The sequence below is a fragment of the Festucalex cinctus genome, chromosome 14 (genome assembly GCF_051991245.1).
Source record: "Festucalex cinctus isolate MCC-2025b chromosome 14, RoL_Fcin_1.0, whole genome shotgun sequence".
NCBI classification, from domain to species: Eukaryota; Metazoa; Chordata; class Actinopteri; order Syngnathiformes; family Syngnathidae; genus Festucalex; species Festucalex cinctus.
In genome coordinates, this window is record NC_135424.1 from 2,894,830 (window position 1) to 2,910,569 (window position 15,740).

A 15,740-nucleotide genomic window follows, 5' to 3' on the forward strand; every position below is an offset into this window, starting at 1 on the left:
TGCCAACATACATAAACAAACAAATAACTAAATAAATAAATAAACATTATAAATTGAAATTCTGTTTGGTCCAAAAGGAACTTACATAGTGTTTCTACATTTTTAATTAGTGAATCATTTTATTGCTTTGTACCAAAACAAAAAAAATAAATAATTTGAATAATTGTGATTTCAATTATTGCCAAAATAATTGTGATTATTTTTTCTCCCCAACAATCAAGCAGCCCTAGTCCAACCAATCAGATGCAAGAAAAAAAAACAAAAAACGGTCATGATAATCGAGGAGGGTAAATTTGAAATCTGATTGGTCAAAAAAAAAAAAAAAAAAAAAAAGTCATGTAGTCAAAAAAGTTATATGAACCAACATGACTGATTCTGAAGAACCTGGGCAGATTAGATTAGCATGGCAACACAGAGGGTGAAATTTGATTGGCCAAAAAAATAAATAAAAAATCTGCACCTTGCTAAGATATTTACCTTTGTATCGAGCACCGACATAATTCTTTCTTTGGCGTCCCTCACATGTTCCCTCTTGCCGCACACCTTGATGTGTGGATCTGCAGAGTACAGAGAGAGAGAGCGAGCGAGTCAGGACATAAGGTGATAAAAGTAAACAACATGGCCGCTCGAGGCCGGAGCAAGTCCCAGCAGTCTGCCATCGTCGACAAATGACAGCGGTGGCGAAAAAAAGCCCTGCGACGATAATTGCAACTTTTGATAAGAGCGCGCTCGCATTTTGAGCCTGCGAGCGACCGCGGTGGCGGGCGGGGGGGCGGCACTGCGTCTGCCGCGACTGCGTGGAATTCCACTCAGCCGATCCGTCAGTCATTCCGAGACGGCTGAGCTGAAGATTGTCGCTTTGCATGCATGTCGCATTTTGGCCTAAATAGACAACACAAAAACGTCGAGCTCATCTGCCACTGCAAAACACACAAGAACGCTGAAGAATGATTATTTTCGGACCATGTTGTTTGCTTTTTCTTTGGCTTTTTTTTTTTTGTTTTGTTTGTTTTTGCAAAACTCAATCGTCAAGATGTCTGAAAACTTGAGATCGTCACCTCAGCCCTGAGCAACGTTGATGTCATCTTCAGTCGACAGCAAGTGGCAAAATGGCCGCCCCCAGAGATGGATAAAAATGGTTTGGATTTTGCTGCATAACTCATATTCCACAAATGTAATATTATTCAGAATACAATATTTAGACTAGTGGGGCTGCATTCCCATTTTAAGGAGCAGATATTTCATCTTTATTGTTTATCCTCTGCAATAGACGAGTGATATTACTGCTGATTAGTGAGACACTCTTCTTTGCTTGCCTGCATGACTGCATTATGTATTATACTGCCCTCCGGTGGCCAGGCTTACAAAGACAGAGCTAGTGCTGCAAAATTAGCACGTTAGTCTCCATATTGTTCTTTCATACATCGCAAGGTGATTTATCAACATGCTGGAAACTTCATTTAGAACTCGTTATGTGTAAAGATGCATTTTTAAATTTCTATTATAACTGTGAAGTTAATGCAAGTCAATGCTCAGGGGGGAAAATGTGGAAAAGTTTGTTTGGTATCAAAAAACAAAAAACAAAAAACAAAACAAATCAAAACCTTAATTTAAATTGTGTTAATATTTGAAAAAAAAAAGATTAAAATCAGTTACTAGATTTTTTTTTTTTAATATTGACCAATATAGTATGGAAAAAAACATTTAAAGCTAATGAATATAAAGCAATCAAACGAGAAAGTGTAAGTATGGCATGACCACATATTCGTACTCCTCCACACAAACTAGCTTATTGCGCAAAAAGCCTCATATGCATTTGGGGACCACCCGAGGACCCCTTGTGCTGATCAAAAACGACATTGAACGCTTCCACGGAGCACTTTCCGCTCAGACTAGCATACAAAGCTAATGCTAACATCTGCGCTGCATTGGATACGTCTCACTTTTGGGAGCACACAACACACACCCAGTGACACACAATGGCGTACTACACACAGTGGAGGAAGTCCGTTAAGACCCCTTTCCAGGAATCCCCCTCCCCTTCCCTTATACATACACACACAGCACTTGCAGGAGCTCAGATTTACAGTCTGGCCTTGAGAGAAAAACTCTCCGAATCTCAATTTATTGTTACAACGTCGCCCAACATTCTGTGGACCTCTTTTTGGGTGGAGGGGAAAAAAGAAAAAAAATATCCTGCATGGGCGGGGAAGAACAATTTGTGATTACGACGGAATTCCAAAGTGTATGGAAACAACAGAGAACCAGAAAACAACACCACCAAAAAAAAAAAAAAAAAGAAAAGAAAAGAAAAGCAGTCTTACACATTCCTGCATGACAAAAAGCTTGGACGAACCTCTTGCAATACACAATCTGAGCATGAGAGGGCGCTCCTCCCGTGTCCCCACTCTAACCTGCAGCGCACATCTGGCAAACATTAGCCGGCTTGCAGTTGTGATCATGTAGAACACCCCCACATTTTTCAAGCAAAGTGTGGCGTGGGCTTTTTTTTTTTTTTTTTTTTTTTTTTTTTGTGGGAGGCGGGAAGCCGAGTCAAAAATGTGCACCTAACAGCTTCATTTGGCACGCGCAACAGCTACAAAAACAAACACAAAATAAGTGCAGACGTGCAAGCGGCTGAAGGTGAGAACTCGCAGGAACTTTTGACCCAACGCTCACATTTTCTGAACACACGTTATGCACATTTAGTCAAGAAAATTATTTCAAAATTTGACCAAATGGGTCAGTATAATTAAAAAAAACCCCCAAAACAAAACAGTTTTTGTGTTAGAATATACCAAGAGGAAAGCAGATCTAACTTGGCACAAAAAAAATAAAAAATTAATATCAAATCAATTTTGCCCATTGAAATGAATAGAAATACTGTTAATCCGTTCCGGTTCCCCCAAAATACTACAATTTTATTTGTCACGTGTTTTTACAAAGACCTTTAAGGTGCGTAATGTACATCAAGGTTGGCCATTAAGTATCGCAGATGGTATCGGCATCCTTCATAAGTACTCGATACTTGAAATAAGGCTGGTTTCGCCACAATACAGTGCCAGATATTGATACTCGCCCATTCTGATGTCAAATGATGTTTTTTTTTTTTTTTTTGGAACACATTAGATGAAGTTATGACTATAACGTGAAGCTGAATAATTAATCAACATTGCAATTTAGCAAAATGTAATTTTCAAAGAACAAAGGCAGCATTTCAAATAAATAATTAAATTATTTTTTAGATATTTTTATATTATATATAAAATAATAATAAAAAAATATTAAATAAATATAAATACAAAAAAATAAATAAATCGTAAGCATGTTTAAATTATTCATTCATGAAACATGAACATTTACACATTTCATTGTTTGCATTGTTGATGTAATCTGATTTATAAATGCTTTGCTTTAGCCCAAATTAAAAGATTTACATATAATAAATAAATAAATAATGATTGCATCTTCAATCACCATCAATCAGTTTGTTAGTGATTTAAAAAATAAATAAAAAAATGTTCAGCCCAATCAGCAATGGGCTTTTTAGTATTTGGCAAACTTTGTGAGTTCTTTGCTTCCTTGGAGCGTCAAATGCCTGCAGGCTGACACGCGCACGCACGCACGACGCGATGAACGTGTGGCCCTTATCAGGGCCGCGCAGGCGGCAGAGCCGCTCGGCCCGTGGGTAATAATAAACGATGCAGGTAGTTCGCGTTTTGACGGGAGCGCCGGCAAACCCTCGCTCGGGGAAAGGTGACAAACATCGGCATGCCGCTCGCCTGCCGACCTCAAAAGTGTTTCCAGACGCGGTTTGAAAGACGACACTGGTGCAAAGTTACGGGAAGGAAAAAAAAAAAAAAAAAAAAAAAAAAAAAAACAAAAAGTCTGGGCGGCTTTTGAATGGGAAGAGAAAAAATAAATAAATAACATGCGGCCCTTCGCATCACGTCATCAGTGAGTCTTGCATTAGTCAGTTTACTGGTTGGAACTTTGGGTGACAAGGAAATTCTGTTTTGAGGTAGATGTGGAGAAAGCTGTTGAAAGTTTACATACTCTAAGTGTATGTAAACTTATTTATTTTATTTTATTTATCTTTTAAATTGCATTTTTTAAATTTATTTTAAATTATATTTTTTTCATTTTATTTATGTATTTATGTATTATTTTATGCCTATGTAAACATATGAGCACATCTGTACTTGTACAAAAGATAAACGTCTTGAATTGTAAGTAAAATTCACATGAAAATCATATATTTATTTTTAAATTGTATGTATTTATTTTTTAAATTGCATTTAGTTTATTCATTTGTTTTATTTATTTTATTTATTTATTTTTTAAATTGCATTTGATACATTTATTTTTTTTCAAATTGCATTTATTCATTAATTTATTTTAGTTTATTTTATAAATTGTATGTATTTATTTTTTTAAATTGCATTTATTGATTCATTTATTTTATTATTATTTTTTTAAATTGCATTTATTTAGGAATTTATTTTATTTTATTTATTTTTTAAATCATATATTTTTTTTAATTGTATTTAGTTTATTCATTTATTTTATTTATTTATTTTTTAAATTGCATTTATTGATTCATTTGTTTTATTATTTTTTAATTGCATTTATTGATTCATTTATTTTATTATTTATTTAATTGCATTTATTAATTAATTTATTTTATTTTATTTATTTTTTTAAATTGTATTTAATTTATTCATTTATTTCATTTATCTAATTATTTTATGTTCATTTAAGCCTATGTAAACTTTCATGAGCACAACTGCACATGTACAAAAGCTAAACATCATTTAATAACACAAAAATGTGATGAATTGTAAGTAAAAATTCCCATACACATCTTACAAGCACAACTGTAATAAACATAAGTAAAAATAATACGACGTGAACTAATCTTGTGGTGACATGAACTCAATTTTGTGCATCTTTAGGTGGATATTTTTGTTTTCAATTTGTGCAACTTTTTAAGAGGTTCCACTGTGGCCCTGCAGACGATGAATGATTGCAAATTTCCATGCTGAGCACCAATGCGGTTGCTTTTATGGCATTGCACGTTTTATGTCAACATGTGACGTTACCTTGCTACCAATTGTTACAAGCTGCAGCTCGGAACTTTATATGTTTTTCATTACAACTCACGATTATAATTATTTTTTTTTGTTTCTGCCATGAAAGTTAACACGTGTCTGCTAAACACATGAACCGATACATTCACGAATATGAAAAAATACATTTCTGGTGAACAGTCTTTTGAGCCATTTATGAAATGTTTTTCTTTTTTTTTTTTTGAAGAATATTTGTTTTCATTGGGACAGCGCTGATATTTAAAAAGTTTTCAGAATTTAACTGACAGCCTTTTTGAACGGCCAGATGATGCATCACTAACTTTTTTTATTATTTCGCCCCGGAGACCAGCTTGTTAAAAACGTGCGGTCAGTCTGTTTCTCACATGTCTTCTTCTTCCAAGAACACATGTGCTCATAACTGTTTGACAATAGCCAAAAAAAAAAAAAAAAAAAAAAAAAAGATGACGCCATTCCGGAAAACACTCGACGTTTCAACAGATGATAAAAAAAAAAAAAAAAAGGTTGTCAATTTAGCACACGTGCCAGGTGATGACGCCGACTACTTTTTGTGTGAGACGACCTCTTACGTCATTTTGTCGAATATCTTCAATTCCGACTGAGTGAGGAAGTTACATAACGCCCTTGGATTGCACATTTGGCATGAGGACTCGCATCGGCGATCCTCTTGTGGGCAACAAAGCGGGCGTGGCTACAACTCGACGTCAAACCTCTCCGGTCGGCGCGCCTGCGCGGCCGGACGAGCTCCAAACGAGTGCAATCATGTGACTTTTATTTGGAAATTGCTGGTAGACACACTGGACGGATCGCTAGCCAATCGCAGGGCCACATCCGTTCATTCAAACGTTTTCACACCTAACGGCAACTCAAAGAAAAAAAAATAATCAAAAACACAATACCAACCAATCAGGATTGGTTAACACTCCCCACCATTTTCACTGAAGCAACCCCCTTCGCTCCCAGCTGTTTTTCTGGATTTTGACTGATTTTGCAAGGCCCACAGAATATTGTGTTCTATTGCTATAAAAACATACCAAAAGAAAGATTAGAGTCTCTTCTTTTATCAGGAAAAAAAAAAAAAAAAAAAAAAAAACTATTACTATCTGTTTCTGTTTTGAAACAGTATTAGAATATAGCTAAGTTTCATCGTTAGAACTGTGGGGAAATCAGCTTGTTTTAACATGGCCCTGGTTGATCTCTTATACTCTGCTGCCACCTGCTGGCCGTTATTGTAAAAACTACCATTGCTCCAACCGTTCTCTGCAGTTGAGAGGCTGCATCAAAACCTTCTGTATCCTCTAGCATAACCCCCCCATAAAAACATCGTTGGGACACTTAAAACATTTAAAACAGAACGTATTTATACGTTTTTGTGAGCAAATGAGTTAAAGAAGCCCCATTGCTAATATAGTTTGTTACATCAGTTTGTACTGTTGATTTAGAAGTCCTGAGATTGGCATGGCAGCACAGAAAGGCTCAAATCTGATTCTTCTATTTCTTCTTCTCCTACTCATGGCTACTAGTTAGCTACAGATAGCATAGCTTCTTCTACTTAATGTTTAATGTTGTTAATTTACCAGGTGGTATTTGACATTCGCCGATCAAGACAAGGTGGGGGCGTTCTCACCTTTTTTCGACTTTGCTCCGATCTTCAGCTTGGAAGGCCAGGCGATCTGAGTTTGTGTTTCATCCATAATCTGCAACACAATTCACATTAACAACTGTCATAAGATGTCGTTCATCAGGTGCGCTTTGATTTACGGGCAATAGTTTGATGGAAAATGTTGAGATTGATGGGGGGACCATTTTTTTTTTTTTTTGTTTTTTTTTGTTTAGCATATAAAAGAACCTCAGTAAGGCCCAACTGATTCATCGGCCGTTTCAAAATAAAAACTAATGGGCTGAAGATTTTCCAATTGAATAAATTAATCTTGCTTACAGAACAGAATATTGAACACAGAAATCTGATAACTGATTGATCGCCTGATTAATTAAAAATAAATAGAAACAAAATTTAAAATAAATTAATAAGTATATATATATATATATATATATATATATATATATATATATATATATATACACACAAAATAAATAAACAAATAAACAAACATATAAATGAACAAAATAACTTCTTGGGGTCATCATACAAAAAACAAAACAAAAAAAACAACCAACAATAAAACAGAAAAAATTGGTCACATTTTTGTCTGTTTTTTTTTTGGTGGGAGGTAGGGAAGATTTGAATATTTATGTTGTAATAGTTTTTTTTTTTTTTAAATGTGGAATAAACAATAATTGAAAAATCTTCAAATTTAGGCAATTTCAGAAGAGCTATCGGTCGATTAACGTGGGCAGCCGATTAAAATTAATTAAAGGAAAGGACAACCATCACCATATTGCTTAAGGTATAAAATGAAAAGCAATTGATGGGAAAATGGAAATTAGCATTAAGATTTATAAACCTTGTAAACAACTGCTACTGCTGCACACAAATAGAGCCAGCTACTAAACATGCAAACGTCAACAAATCCAGACCAAATCCGGTTTTAAATAAATGTAGGGTGATAGAAGCTGCACAGATGTATGCTAAATATATAATAAGCTTCCACCACAACATGAGTGCAGAAAACAACTTTGGCTCGTCTGCAACATGTGAAAACCGCCAGAGCCAAATCTGACAATGTTGACAAGTGCAGTCGTACTCGTAACCAGGAGCACATGCGCCGACGTTAAGAAACTTCCAACCGCAGGAAAACTCACTTTGCTTGGCTTTCTGGCTACAAATCCACAGACAAACTTCCTGAGAGTTGCTCACCAGAAGTTAGCAAAAAAGGGAGAAAATTCAGACGTTAACGAAAAAAAAAAAAAAAAAAAAGCTGATATATTCTTTATCCTTGTTTTCATACTTTCAGACATCTTTGGGGTGAAAAAGGCAAGAATTTCTTCAAAGTGCTCCCATGTCTGACACCGGAGCAGCGTTTAGAACTACTTAATATTCCTCAGCGGTCTGCAGCAATAAGAAGTGAGCGGTGTAGTGTAATTGAAAAGTGCACCTTGTCAAGATTAGCTGCAGAGATAAAGCGACAGCGCCAAAGTAATGAGAATAATTCACAGCTTTTTCCCTGAAGAAGAACTCCAGTCAATAATGTTCAAAAACATGCATTCAAACTGATCACCAACTTTAACTCAGGAGCACAATATTTTAAAAAAAACAAACAAACAAAAAAAAACCTTTAACCTGCAAAACAAAAATATATAAAATAATTTGATTTTTTTGCTGTGTGCAAAGCGCACAAGCTCAGTGCAAACAAAACCCCTACACCACCGAGAGAATGCTGCCTGCGCGCACACTGCCAATAATGAGAGTGCCACTGCCCCCTAATGTAGTGGAGGTGCAATTGCACTTTATGCTAGGACAGTAAAAAAATTTAAAATAAAAAAGCATCAAACGCGCCCCCCTTGATGGAGCCTCGAACCCCCTGGGGGGGCCCACCCCACTATTTGAGAAGCACTGGTTTAGACTATTGTGGGCACATTATTACAAGGAAAATGTCTGACTTGAGTTCCCCTTTTAAAAACATTTTTAAAGTTTCTCTTGCCAAAATGGAAAACAGCCTGTATCCTTCAGGGGTAGGGGGGGGGGCTTACAAATTAAAAAGGGAAGTGCTTAAATTCCACCATATGCTCTTGAGGGAGCAGTCGGGATCTGGCCGGCGTCGCGTCTAACGCAAACTGACAGCTTGTCCTTGCCGAGTGTGACACACTTCGCGCCGGCGCGTCTTTCAAGCGCCGTCATTTCGTACACGTCCGTCCTGCAATCGCATTCAAGCGGACGGGGAACAGACAAAGTGAATTCTTTCTGCTCTGCTTTGAAATCTGAATTTGCACAGCAGAAGATTAAAAAAAAAAACACAATTATATAAAGCATGTGTGGCATTATTTCCTCTTTTAAAGCAATTGAATCAAGCTGCACATCTGTAGACAGTACAGTTGTTGTCATCTAATAGCAACAAGAATAAAAATAGAACGCAATCAGCAACGCTTATGAAACATGAGGCTGACGTTTACAGCCAAATTTTTAGCAAATGCAACACAGAACTCAAGTTCCGGTATGATCATGTGGAATGAAAATAAGGCACAATTCCTTCGGGGAAAAATAGCTTTAAGAAATTTGTTTGTTTTTTTTCATTTCAGGGTCATGCTGATGCATCCAAAATGTGAATAAGACCGCTGAGCCCGCCTGGCACTGTCAAAATGGCCGCCCTCTGTGACGGATAAAAACAGGTGGATTGTGCTGCTATACTCATATTCCACAAATGCACTATTAATCGACATAGAACATATTAACTCTTTGAGCGCTGGCTGATTCCAAAAAACGTCGCCATAAACATCTCAGAGGGATCATTTAAGACTGTAATTCGCCCGAGCGTAAAATGCTGCTGCTTACTTTACACTGGCAGAATGGAGGCCAATGGCAAGAGGGTATTTTAGAAGTACAACTTTTTTTTGGGGGCTAGTGGGTTGGATTTAAACAAATAAATAATGTACGTAAAAGTATAAATGACCAAAATATCGATTACAAAAATTACACATACTCAACTTTAAATGCCTTTTGTGTTCTGTCCGCACGGGCCATACTGGACCACCTGATGGGCCAGTTCTGGCCCGCGGGCCTTATGTGCGACACCCCTGCTCCTAACTGTCCAGAACTGAGAATGTTGAGCGTTAACAGCTGTTCATCTACGTATACGAAATGTGCCCTGTGGTTGTCTGGTGACACGGTGCACCCCAACTATTGCCCAACATCAGCTGGCATAGGTGAAGGACACGCAAGGTTCAAATCTCAGCTTAGACCTTGTCTTTGTTTTACATCTTCTCCCCGTACTTGTGTGGGTTTTCTCCGGACACAGTCCAAAAACAGGCCTGTTGGGTTCACTTAAGACTTGAGTGAATCGTTTGTCCGTTTGAGCTCTGGAATTGACGAGCGACCAGTTCAGGGTGCACCCGGCAGCCGGGATAACCGCCAACTCACCGGCCATTTTAACGAGGACACGAGAAAATGGGATGAATGGAGGACAAGGCACAAACAAACCCAATAATGAAATGAAAACTCCATTTGAAGCGGACGCGACGGCTCCGATTACTACCCCGAAGTCTTGTAGCTCCCTGCGCTATAAGCTTCATCAAGGGACGTCTTTCAAAAAGGTCCTTGTTCAAGAGAGTGGGAGAGACATTTCCTGTTCGGCGCTGCTGTTCTTGGCGGCGGCGTGCAGATGGGACTGATTTCTGTCAAGACCACACACTGCTTTAGTGGGGTGGACGCCGTTTATTTTTTGATGAAAAGACTCGCCGACAAGTCTCCGAACGCGCAAATTCCGTTTACCTTTAATGCTTACACCTTTCTCTGCCGACGCCCCTCGCGGAATGCGTAAATAGAAAGCGTGCCCACTGATTGGTTCCATCGCGCAGCCTTGACATGATGATTGGCTCTTAGAGGTTTCCAGCTGCTGTGCGAGCAAAAATCAAACAGGGTTTCATTTTTGGTTTTTTTTTCCAGTCCTGGACTGGAAGTCAGCACATGTGTCGGACGCACGTGACTGCGCACGTAGTAAGTATAATCGCCGCAGCAATCGACATGGCAGAGGCATGTTTCCTCCCGGCCCGCGCTGCGATGGTGCAGCTGTTGTTTCAGCTGGAATGCGTGCGTGTGTGGCAGCGGGACGCGAGGGGGCTGTCGGGGGCGTAAACCTCGAGTAGACCTCGAGGCGGCATCGCCAGAAACGATGCAGCGGTTTGCATTTAGGAAAAGAAACTTTTGGGACGTTAAGAGTTGTTCCTTTCGATATACTGTAAGCGTGGTTCCTAACAGTGGAAGTCAACCTTGAACATTTTTTGACAATCATATGTTATAGGTGACCGCATTAAATTGTCTAATTTATTGTCTAAACATGACGTTCTTCCGTCCACTAAATATGCGTTGTTCAAAACATGGTTGGTCACGCCGTTTGTTAGCGGCACCGTCAAAGTTAACCGTGTCGTTGACGTCACCGGTTAGCACCGATGTATCCCACAATTCCTCTTTTTGTTTACTTCCGGGACGGCGAAAGAAATAGATACTATCCAAACGACCCCTGGCACTCGCCGGAAAAAAATTAATAAATAAATAAAAAGCTGGAAGTTTTCTGCTGACGAAGAAAACGTCAACAATCAATGGTTGAAGTAATTAAGGAGTTTTTGTAATATTATTTATTTATTTTAATTCATCAATTTATTTAGTTTTCTCTTTATCCATTAGAAGTGCTGTTAAAGTTAACGGTCGGTTAAATCTACTTAACCAATTGTTAAAGCTATAACCGAGTTTCGAACAACCGGGCCCTGGTTAATATTACATTTGTAGAATAAGCGTTATGTAACGAAATCCAGCCAACTTTAATCCATCTCAGCGGGCACATGCCGTCGACTGAAGATGACATCACAGTTGCTCAAGAGCTCAGGCAACGGCCAATCACAGCTCCCCTGTTCTCCGAAGCTGAGCTGTGATTGGTCGTTACCTGAGATCTGAGCAACATTGACGTCATCTTCAGTCGACGGCAAGTGGCAAAATGGCCGCCCCCCTGAGATGGATAAAAACAGCTGGATTTTGCTGCTTAATTCATATTCCACTAATGCAATATTAACCATATTTAGATAAGTGGGGCTGCATAGAACATATTATTGTCAAAGTATTTTTCTCGGGTTGACTTCCCCTTTAACTAGGGGGCGACTAATGACTGCCAATATCGGTCAATATTAGGCGTTTTCAAAAATAAAAAGTCTGCCAATTAAACACTGGCAGAAATCTTACTCTCTGTTCAGCAGGTAGGCCTGGTATGTATGGGCAGGAAGTAAAGGACATGCCTGTTACTACAATGTCTGTCCATGGGTACGGTTTATAGTCTTACTTGGCTTAAAAATTAAATTTGATCCGTGACCAAGCTCATAACACAATTTACTCGTGTAGCCAATCAATTCTCCTCACTGAAATGAATTGAAATATTATTCCAGCAATCCGTTCCAGTTGCCGAAAATCACCATGCAGGCAACGAGCTCGAGTCCTCCAAACTAGCATCTGCGCAACCACAAGTTCCAAAGTCCTTACAGTTGCGTTGTATTAAGACAGCCCACCACAAATAAAAATATCACGAAAAGTATACCAAGTGTGGTTGGTGTCTCAACTTTGACACATCAAAGCAGCTGCTGAAGTTCACCAAGCATACAAAAAGAGAATTATCCATTTAGTATTTAACCAAACTACACAAGTTTGCCTCATGAAAGCTTGCTAGCTTAATGCTATCATGCGATGCAAGACATCATACCGGCTACACCAATTGATGTGAAATCTCGCACAAGGCTACATGACAATCTTTCACAACATATTAACGTAGTTTGGAGACGGCTGAACTCAAGCGACTAATGATGCGGCTTGAGAGTGCAGCAGGCTGTCTTTCCGCCCGCTGAAAGGAACGAGAACAACTTTGAGATTTGGCACTTCCACATCGCGCCTGGCCTTATTTGCGCAACCGCAAGCGTCGGGACGGTGAAAGTGGAAAAAGGGTCCGGGGCCCGAATGTGGCCAAGGCTCACTTCAAATCCCCTCCAAGGTTGTGCCGAGAAGCCCCGCGCTCGATATACTGTCGTGGTTAGTATTGGCTTCGAGCCGCCGAGCTTTTTTTGTGCCACGATTTCACACTCCTCCGAGACGCCGGGCGTCTGACGTCCAGACTTTGTCGCTGCGGTGACTTTGTTTGATTTCACCGCCGAAGCGCTATCCTGCGTTTTCCGCTGTACGGAAAGCAGTTTGAGGATTTGTTCAATAACCTCGACGTCCAGCTTGAGGTTCATGGACTCGCGCGTCACTAGTGGTAAAACAATTCAGCACACTTGTAGAATTACTCGGGCGCACAAGTGGAATTTTTCATGACTGCCTTTCACTGCTATATATTTCTTCAAATTTGTATGAAAACGTTGGCATAAGACAACTTACTACATGTCACTACTGAGGCAAAACTCTGTGAACCATTAGGACTAATAGTGAAGTGCTGGATGTTAACCAATAGAATTTCATAATGCCACCACTAGTAGTAATAAAGGAACACATTTATCATTTAGTGCCTCGTTACTTACATAACACACTACAAAGCGTACTAGTTTATGGACTTTAAGCTAGTAAGACAAATCAACAGAATAACTTTTTTTTTCACTATAGCCTCCCACTAATGTATGATATTTCTGCACGCTAGGTGTTAACTAGTAGAACACTAAGATAATAGTAGGATCCAGTTGGCAACTCGTGCCTGACACATCTACCTGTTAGGTCTACTAGTGCAACACAGTAATTTTTTAATAAGGTTTAGTTGTGTACTAGTAGACTAAATGTGGCACTAATAGTGGGAAAAACGTGTTATTCATAGTCATTGTAGCTACTAGTGCGGTGAATTGTCTTACTGGTGAAGTCAAAGCGCATACTAGCATGTTTTTCGGCATAGCCTACTAGTTAGACAAGTAAATGTTACTAGTAGTGACGCAGAAACTGTGCGCTACTTGACAACTGTGCCTTTTGATGTTGCTAGTAGGGTCCAGGCGGTAACTAGTGCATGATGCGTCTACCAGTTAGGCCAAGTAGTGCGACTAGTACAACAGTAATTTACTACTACGGTTTAGTTGTGTACTAGTAGGCTAAATATGGCACTGATACTAGGGAAAAAAGTGACACTTATAAGATATTGTACTAGTGCGCTGAATTGTCTTACTAGTGCAGACAAAGCGCATACTAGTATATTTACATTGAGCTGCAATTGAAGGGTATTGAATAGACGTCATTGCATACTGCTTGTCATCTTGTTGGTTTCGCGTTGACATCATGAGGTTTTCCGCCGCTCTGGACTCAAAGGAAGTCCAGTAGACGGTGAGTAAGAGCGAGTAACTGGGCCTGGGGAGAAATGTGGGGGTGGAGATTTTTTTTTTTTTTTTTTTTTAAATGTGCTGCCTTTGTCAGTTTCTACAATCTTACTCTTCTGGTAACTGTGGTACCTTCATAAAAACAAAACAAAAAAAATTCAGCATGTGCAGCAGCTAGCTAGCTAGCTAGCTAGCATGTCATCCATTAGCCCAGCCTAGCTAGGATGGGCGCGCTGGCCCGGCAGGAAGCGGTCAAACTAACCGTTACCATTTTTCATCAGCTTCGAGGTATGGCACACACACACACACACACACATACACACACACACACACACACACACACGCACACACACACGCACGCACTTCACCCACTTAACGCTCCACAATTGCATCGTGCGGTCCAAAAGGCGTGTTTATTTTCCAGCCTTGAACGAGGCATGGACGCGGGTCACGCTATCTGAGGGGCAATTGCACACAAATGGGTTGAAATGGAAACGCGGTCTTTTGCGGTCTTCCAACTCAAACAGCCTCACGCTCATTTCCAACTGATGATTTAACCTTGACTACTACGCTGAGGTCTTGAGACCTTGAGGGGCAAAGTTGAAACACCTCCAGGCAGATTTGCTTCTAATGGTACTGTGGCACATTTACGATATTTCGACTCGTGCTGTAGAAGTACATGAGGTGGAGAGATTCCAACGGTGTAGAGTACTAGTAAAAATTCCATTCAGAGGACACTTTACGCGCCTGTTTTGCATTACTTGCCTTCTGAAATGTGCGGCAGAAACTCTAAACTTGCCTTCCCTACTCTGCGTCATGAAGTCCAAATACTTGAAACAGACAAGAAGACTGCGAAGATGCTGAAAACTGTTGTCAAAACGTTCATTCACTGGAACCCTCCAAGCTTTTGACACTTTTGACATACCCTTTGGCTGACAAAACTCCTCCATTTTGAACTAAATTGTCTAAACATGACAGGATTAAACTGTCCATTTTGTCCAAGTTCAAGATTTGGCCAAACCAGCTGTTGTTAGTGCAGGTAATTCTCCACCAATGTTTCTCAAATTTTGGGGGGGATTATTATTTTTTTTCTATGTCAAGTCAAGGTCCCGAATCGAGAACTACAGTATTACAGTTACAAAAAATCAACCACAAAAACCAACAAAAAAGCGAAACACAAGGCCAAGAGTTAATCCTTTGAGGTCCAGCGTAATTTGCTGACATCTTGCGGCAATTTCAACATTTTTTTGAGCGACCTTAAAGATACTGAAAATTCAAACAAAAACTCAACGCTTGTGCTGAGAAGTAATTCATTTCAGTGGAACGGAAAACTTGAGGTCAAAATTAAAAAGTGCGCAAATCCTTTTCCTTAAGCTACCAATCCTCATTTTCAAGTACTATCATTCACAGTCAGAACCGGAACGCTTGTGAATTTTGAGTGGAAGCCAACCCCAAGCCACTTGAGCTAAATGGAAGCGACACTGCAGGTTGCAATTTCCAACCAGCCATGATTGCTAATCTTTTTTAAAGACCCAAAACTACCAAAAGGTAGTGCAACAGTTCACTGTTGTACCACAGGCAGCACAGTTTATGTGATTCAAAATATTGTATAGGTGTGAAATGGCAGACACGATTGGGTATACCCTGGACTAAATCACCAAACAAAGTCCAGCTGGGAACGCTCCAGTTTAT

General features: G+C 39.3%; 1 protein-coding gene across 3 annotated transcripts in view; it reads right to left on the bottom strand.

The window, feature by feature from the left end:
* LOC144001498 (protein bicaudal C homolog 1-like) overlaps positions 1-15,740 on the bottom strand; it is a 52,253-nt gene that overhangs the window by 23,715 nt on the left and 12,798 nt on the right. For all 3 annotated transcript variants that reach the window (XM_077495847.1, XM_077495848.1, XM_077495849.1), the window contains exons 3-4: positions 6,736-6,805; positions 478-557 (exon numbers count right to left, since the gene is read on the bottom strand). In XM_077495847.1, coding sequence (XP_077351973.1) covers positions 478-557; positions 6,736-6,805 — 150 coding nt within the window. The remainder of the gene's footprint in view (positions 1-477; positions 558-6,735; positions 6,806-15,740) is intronic.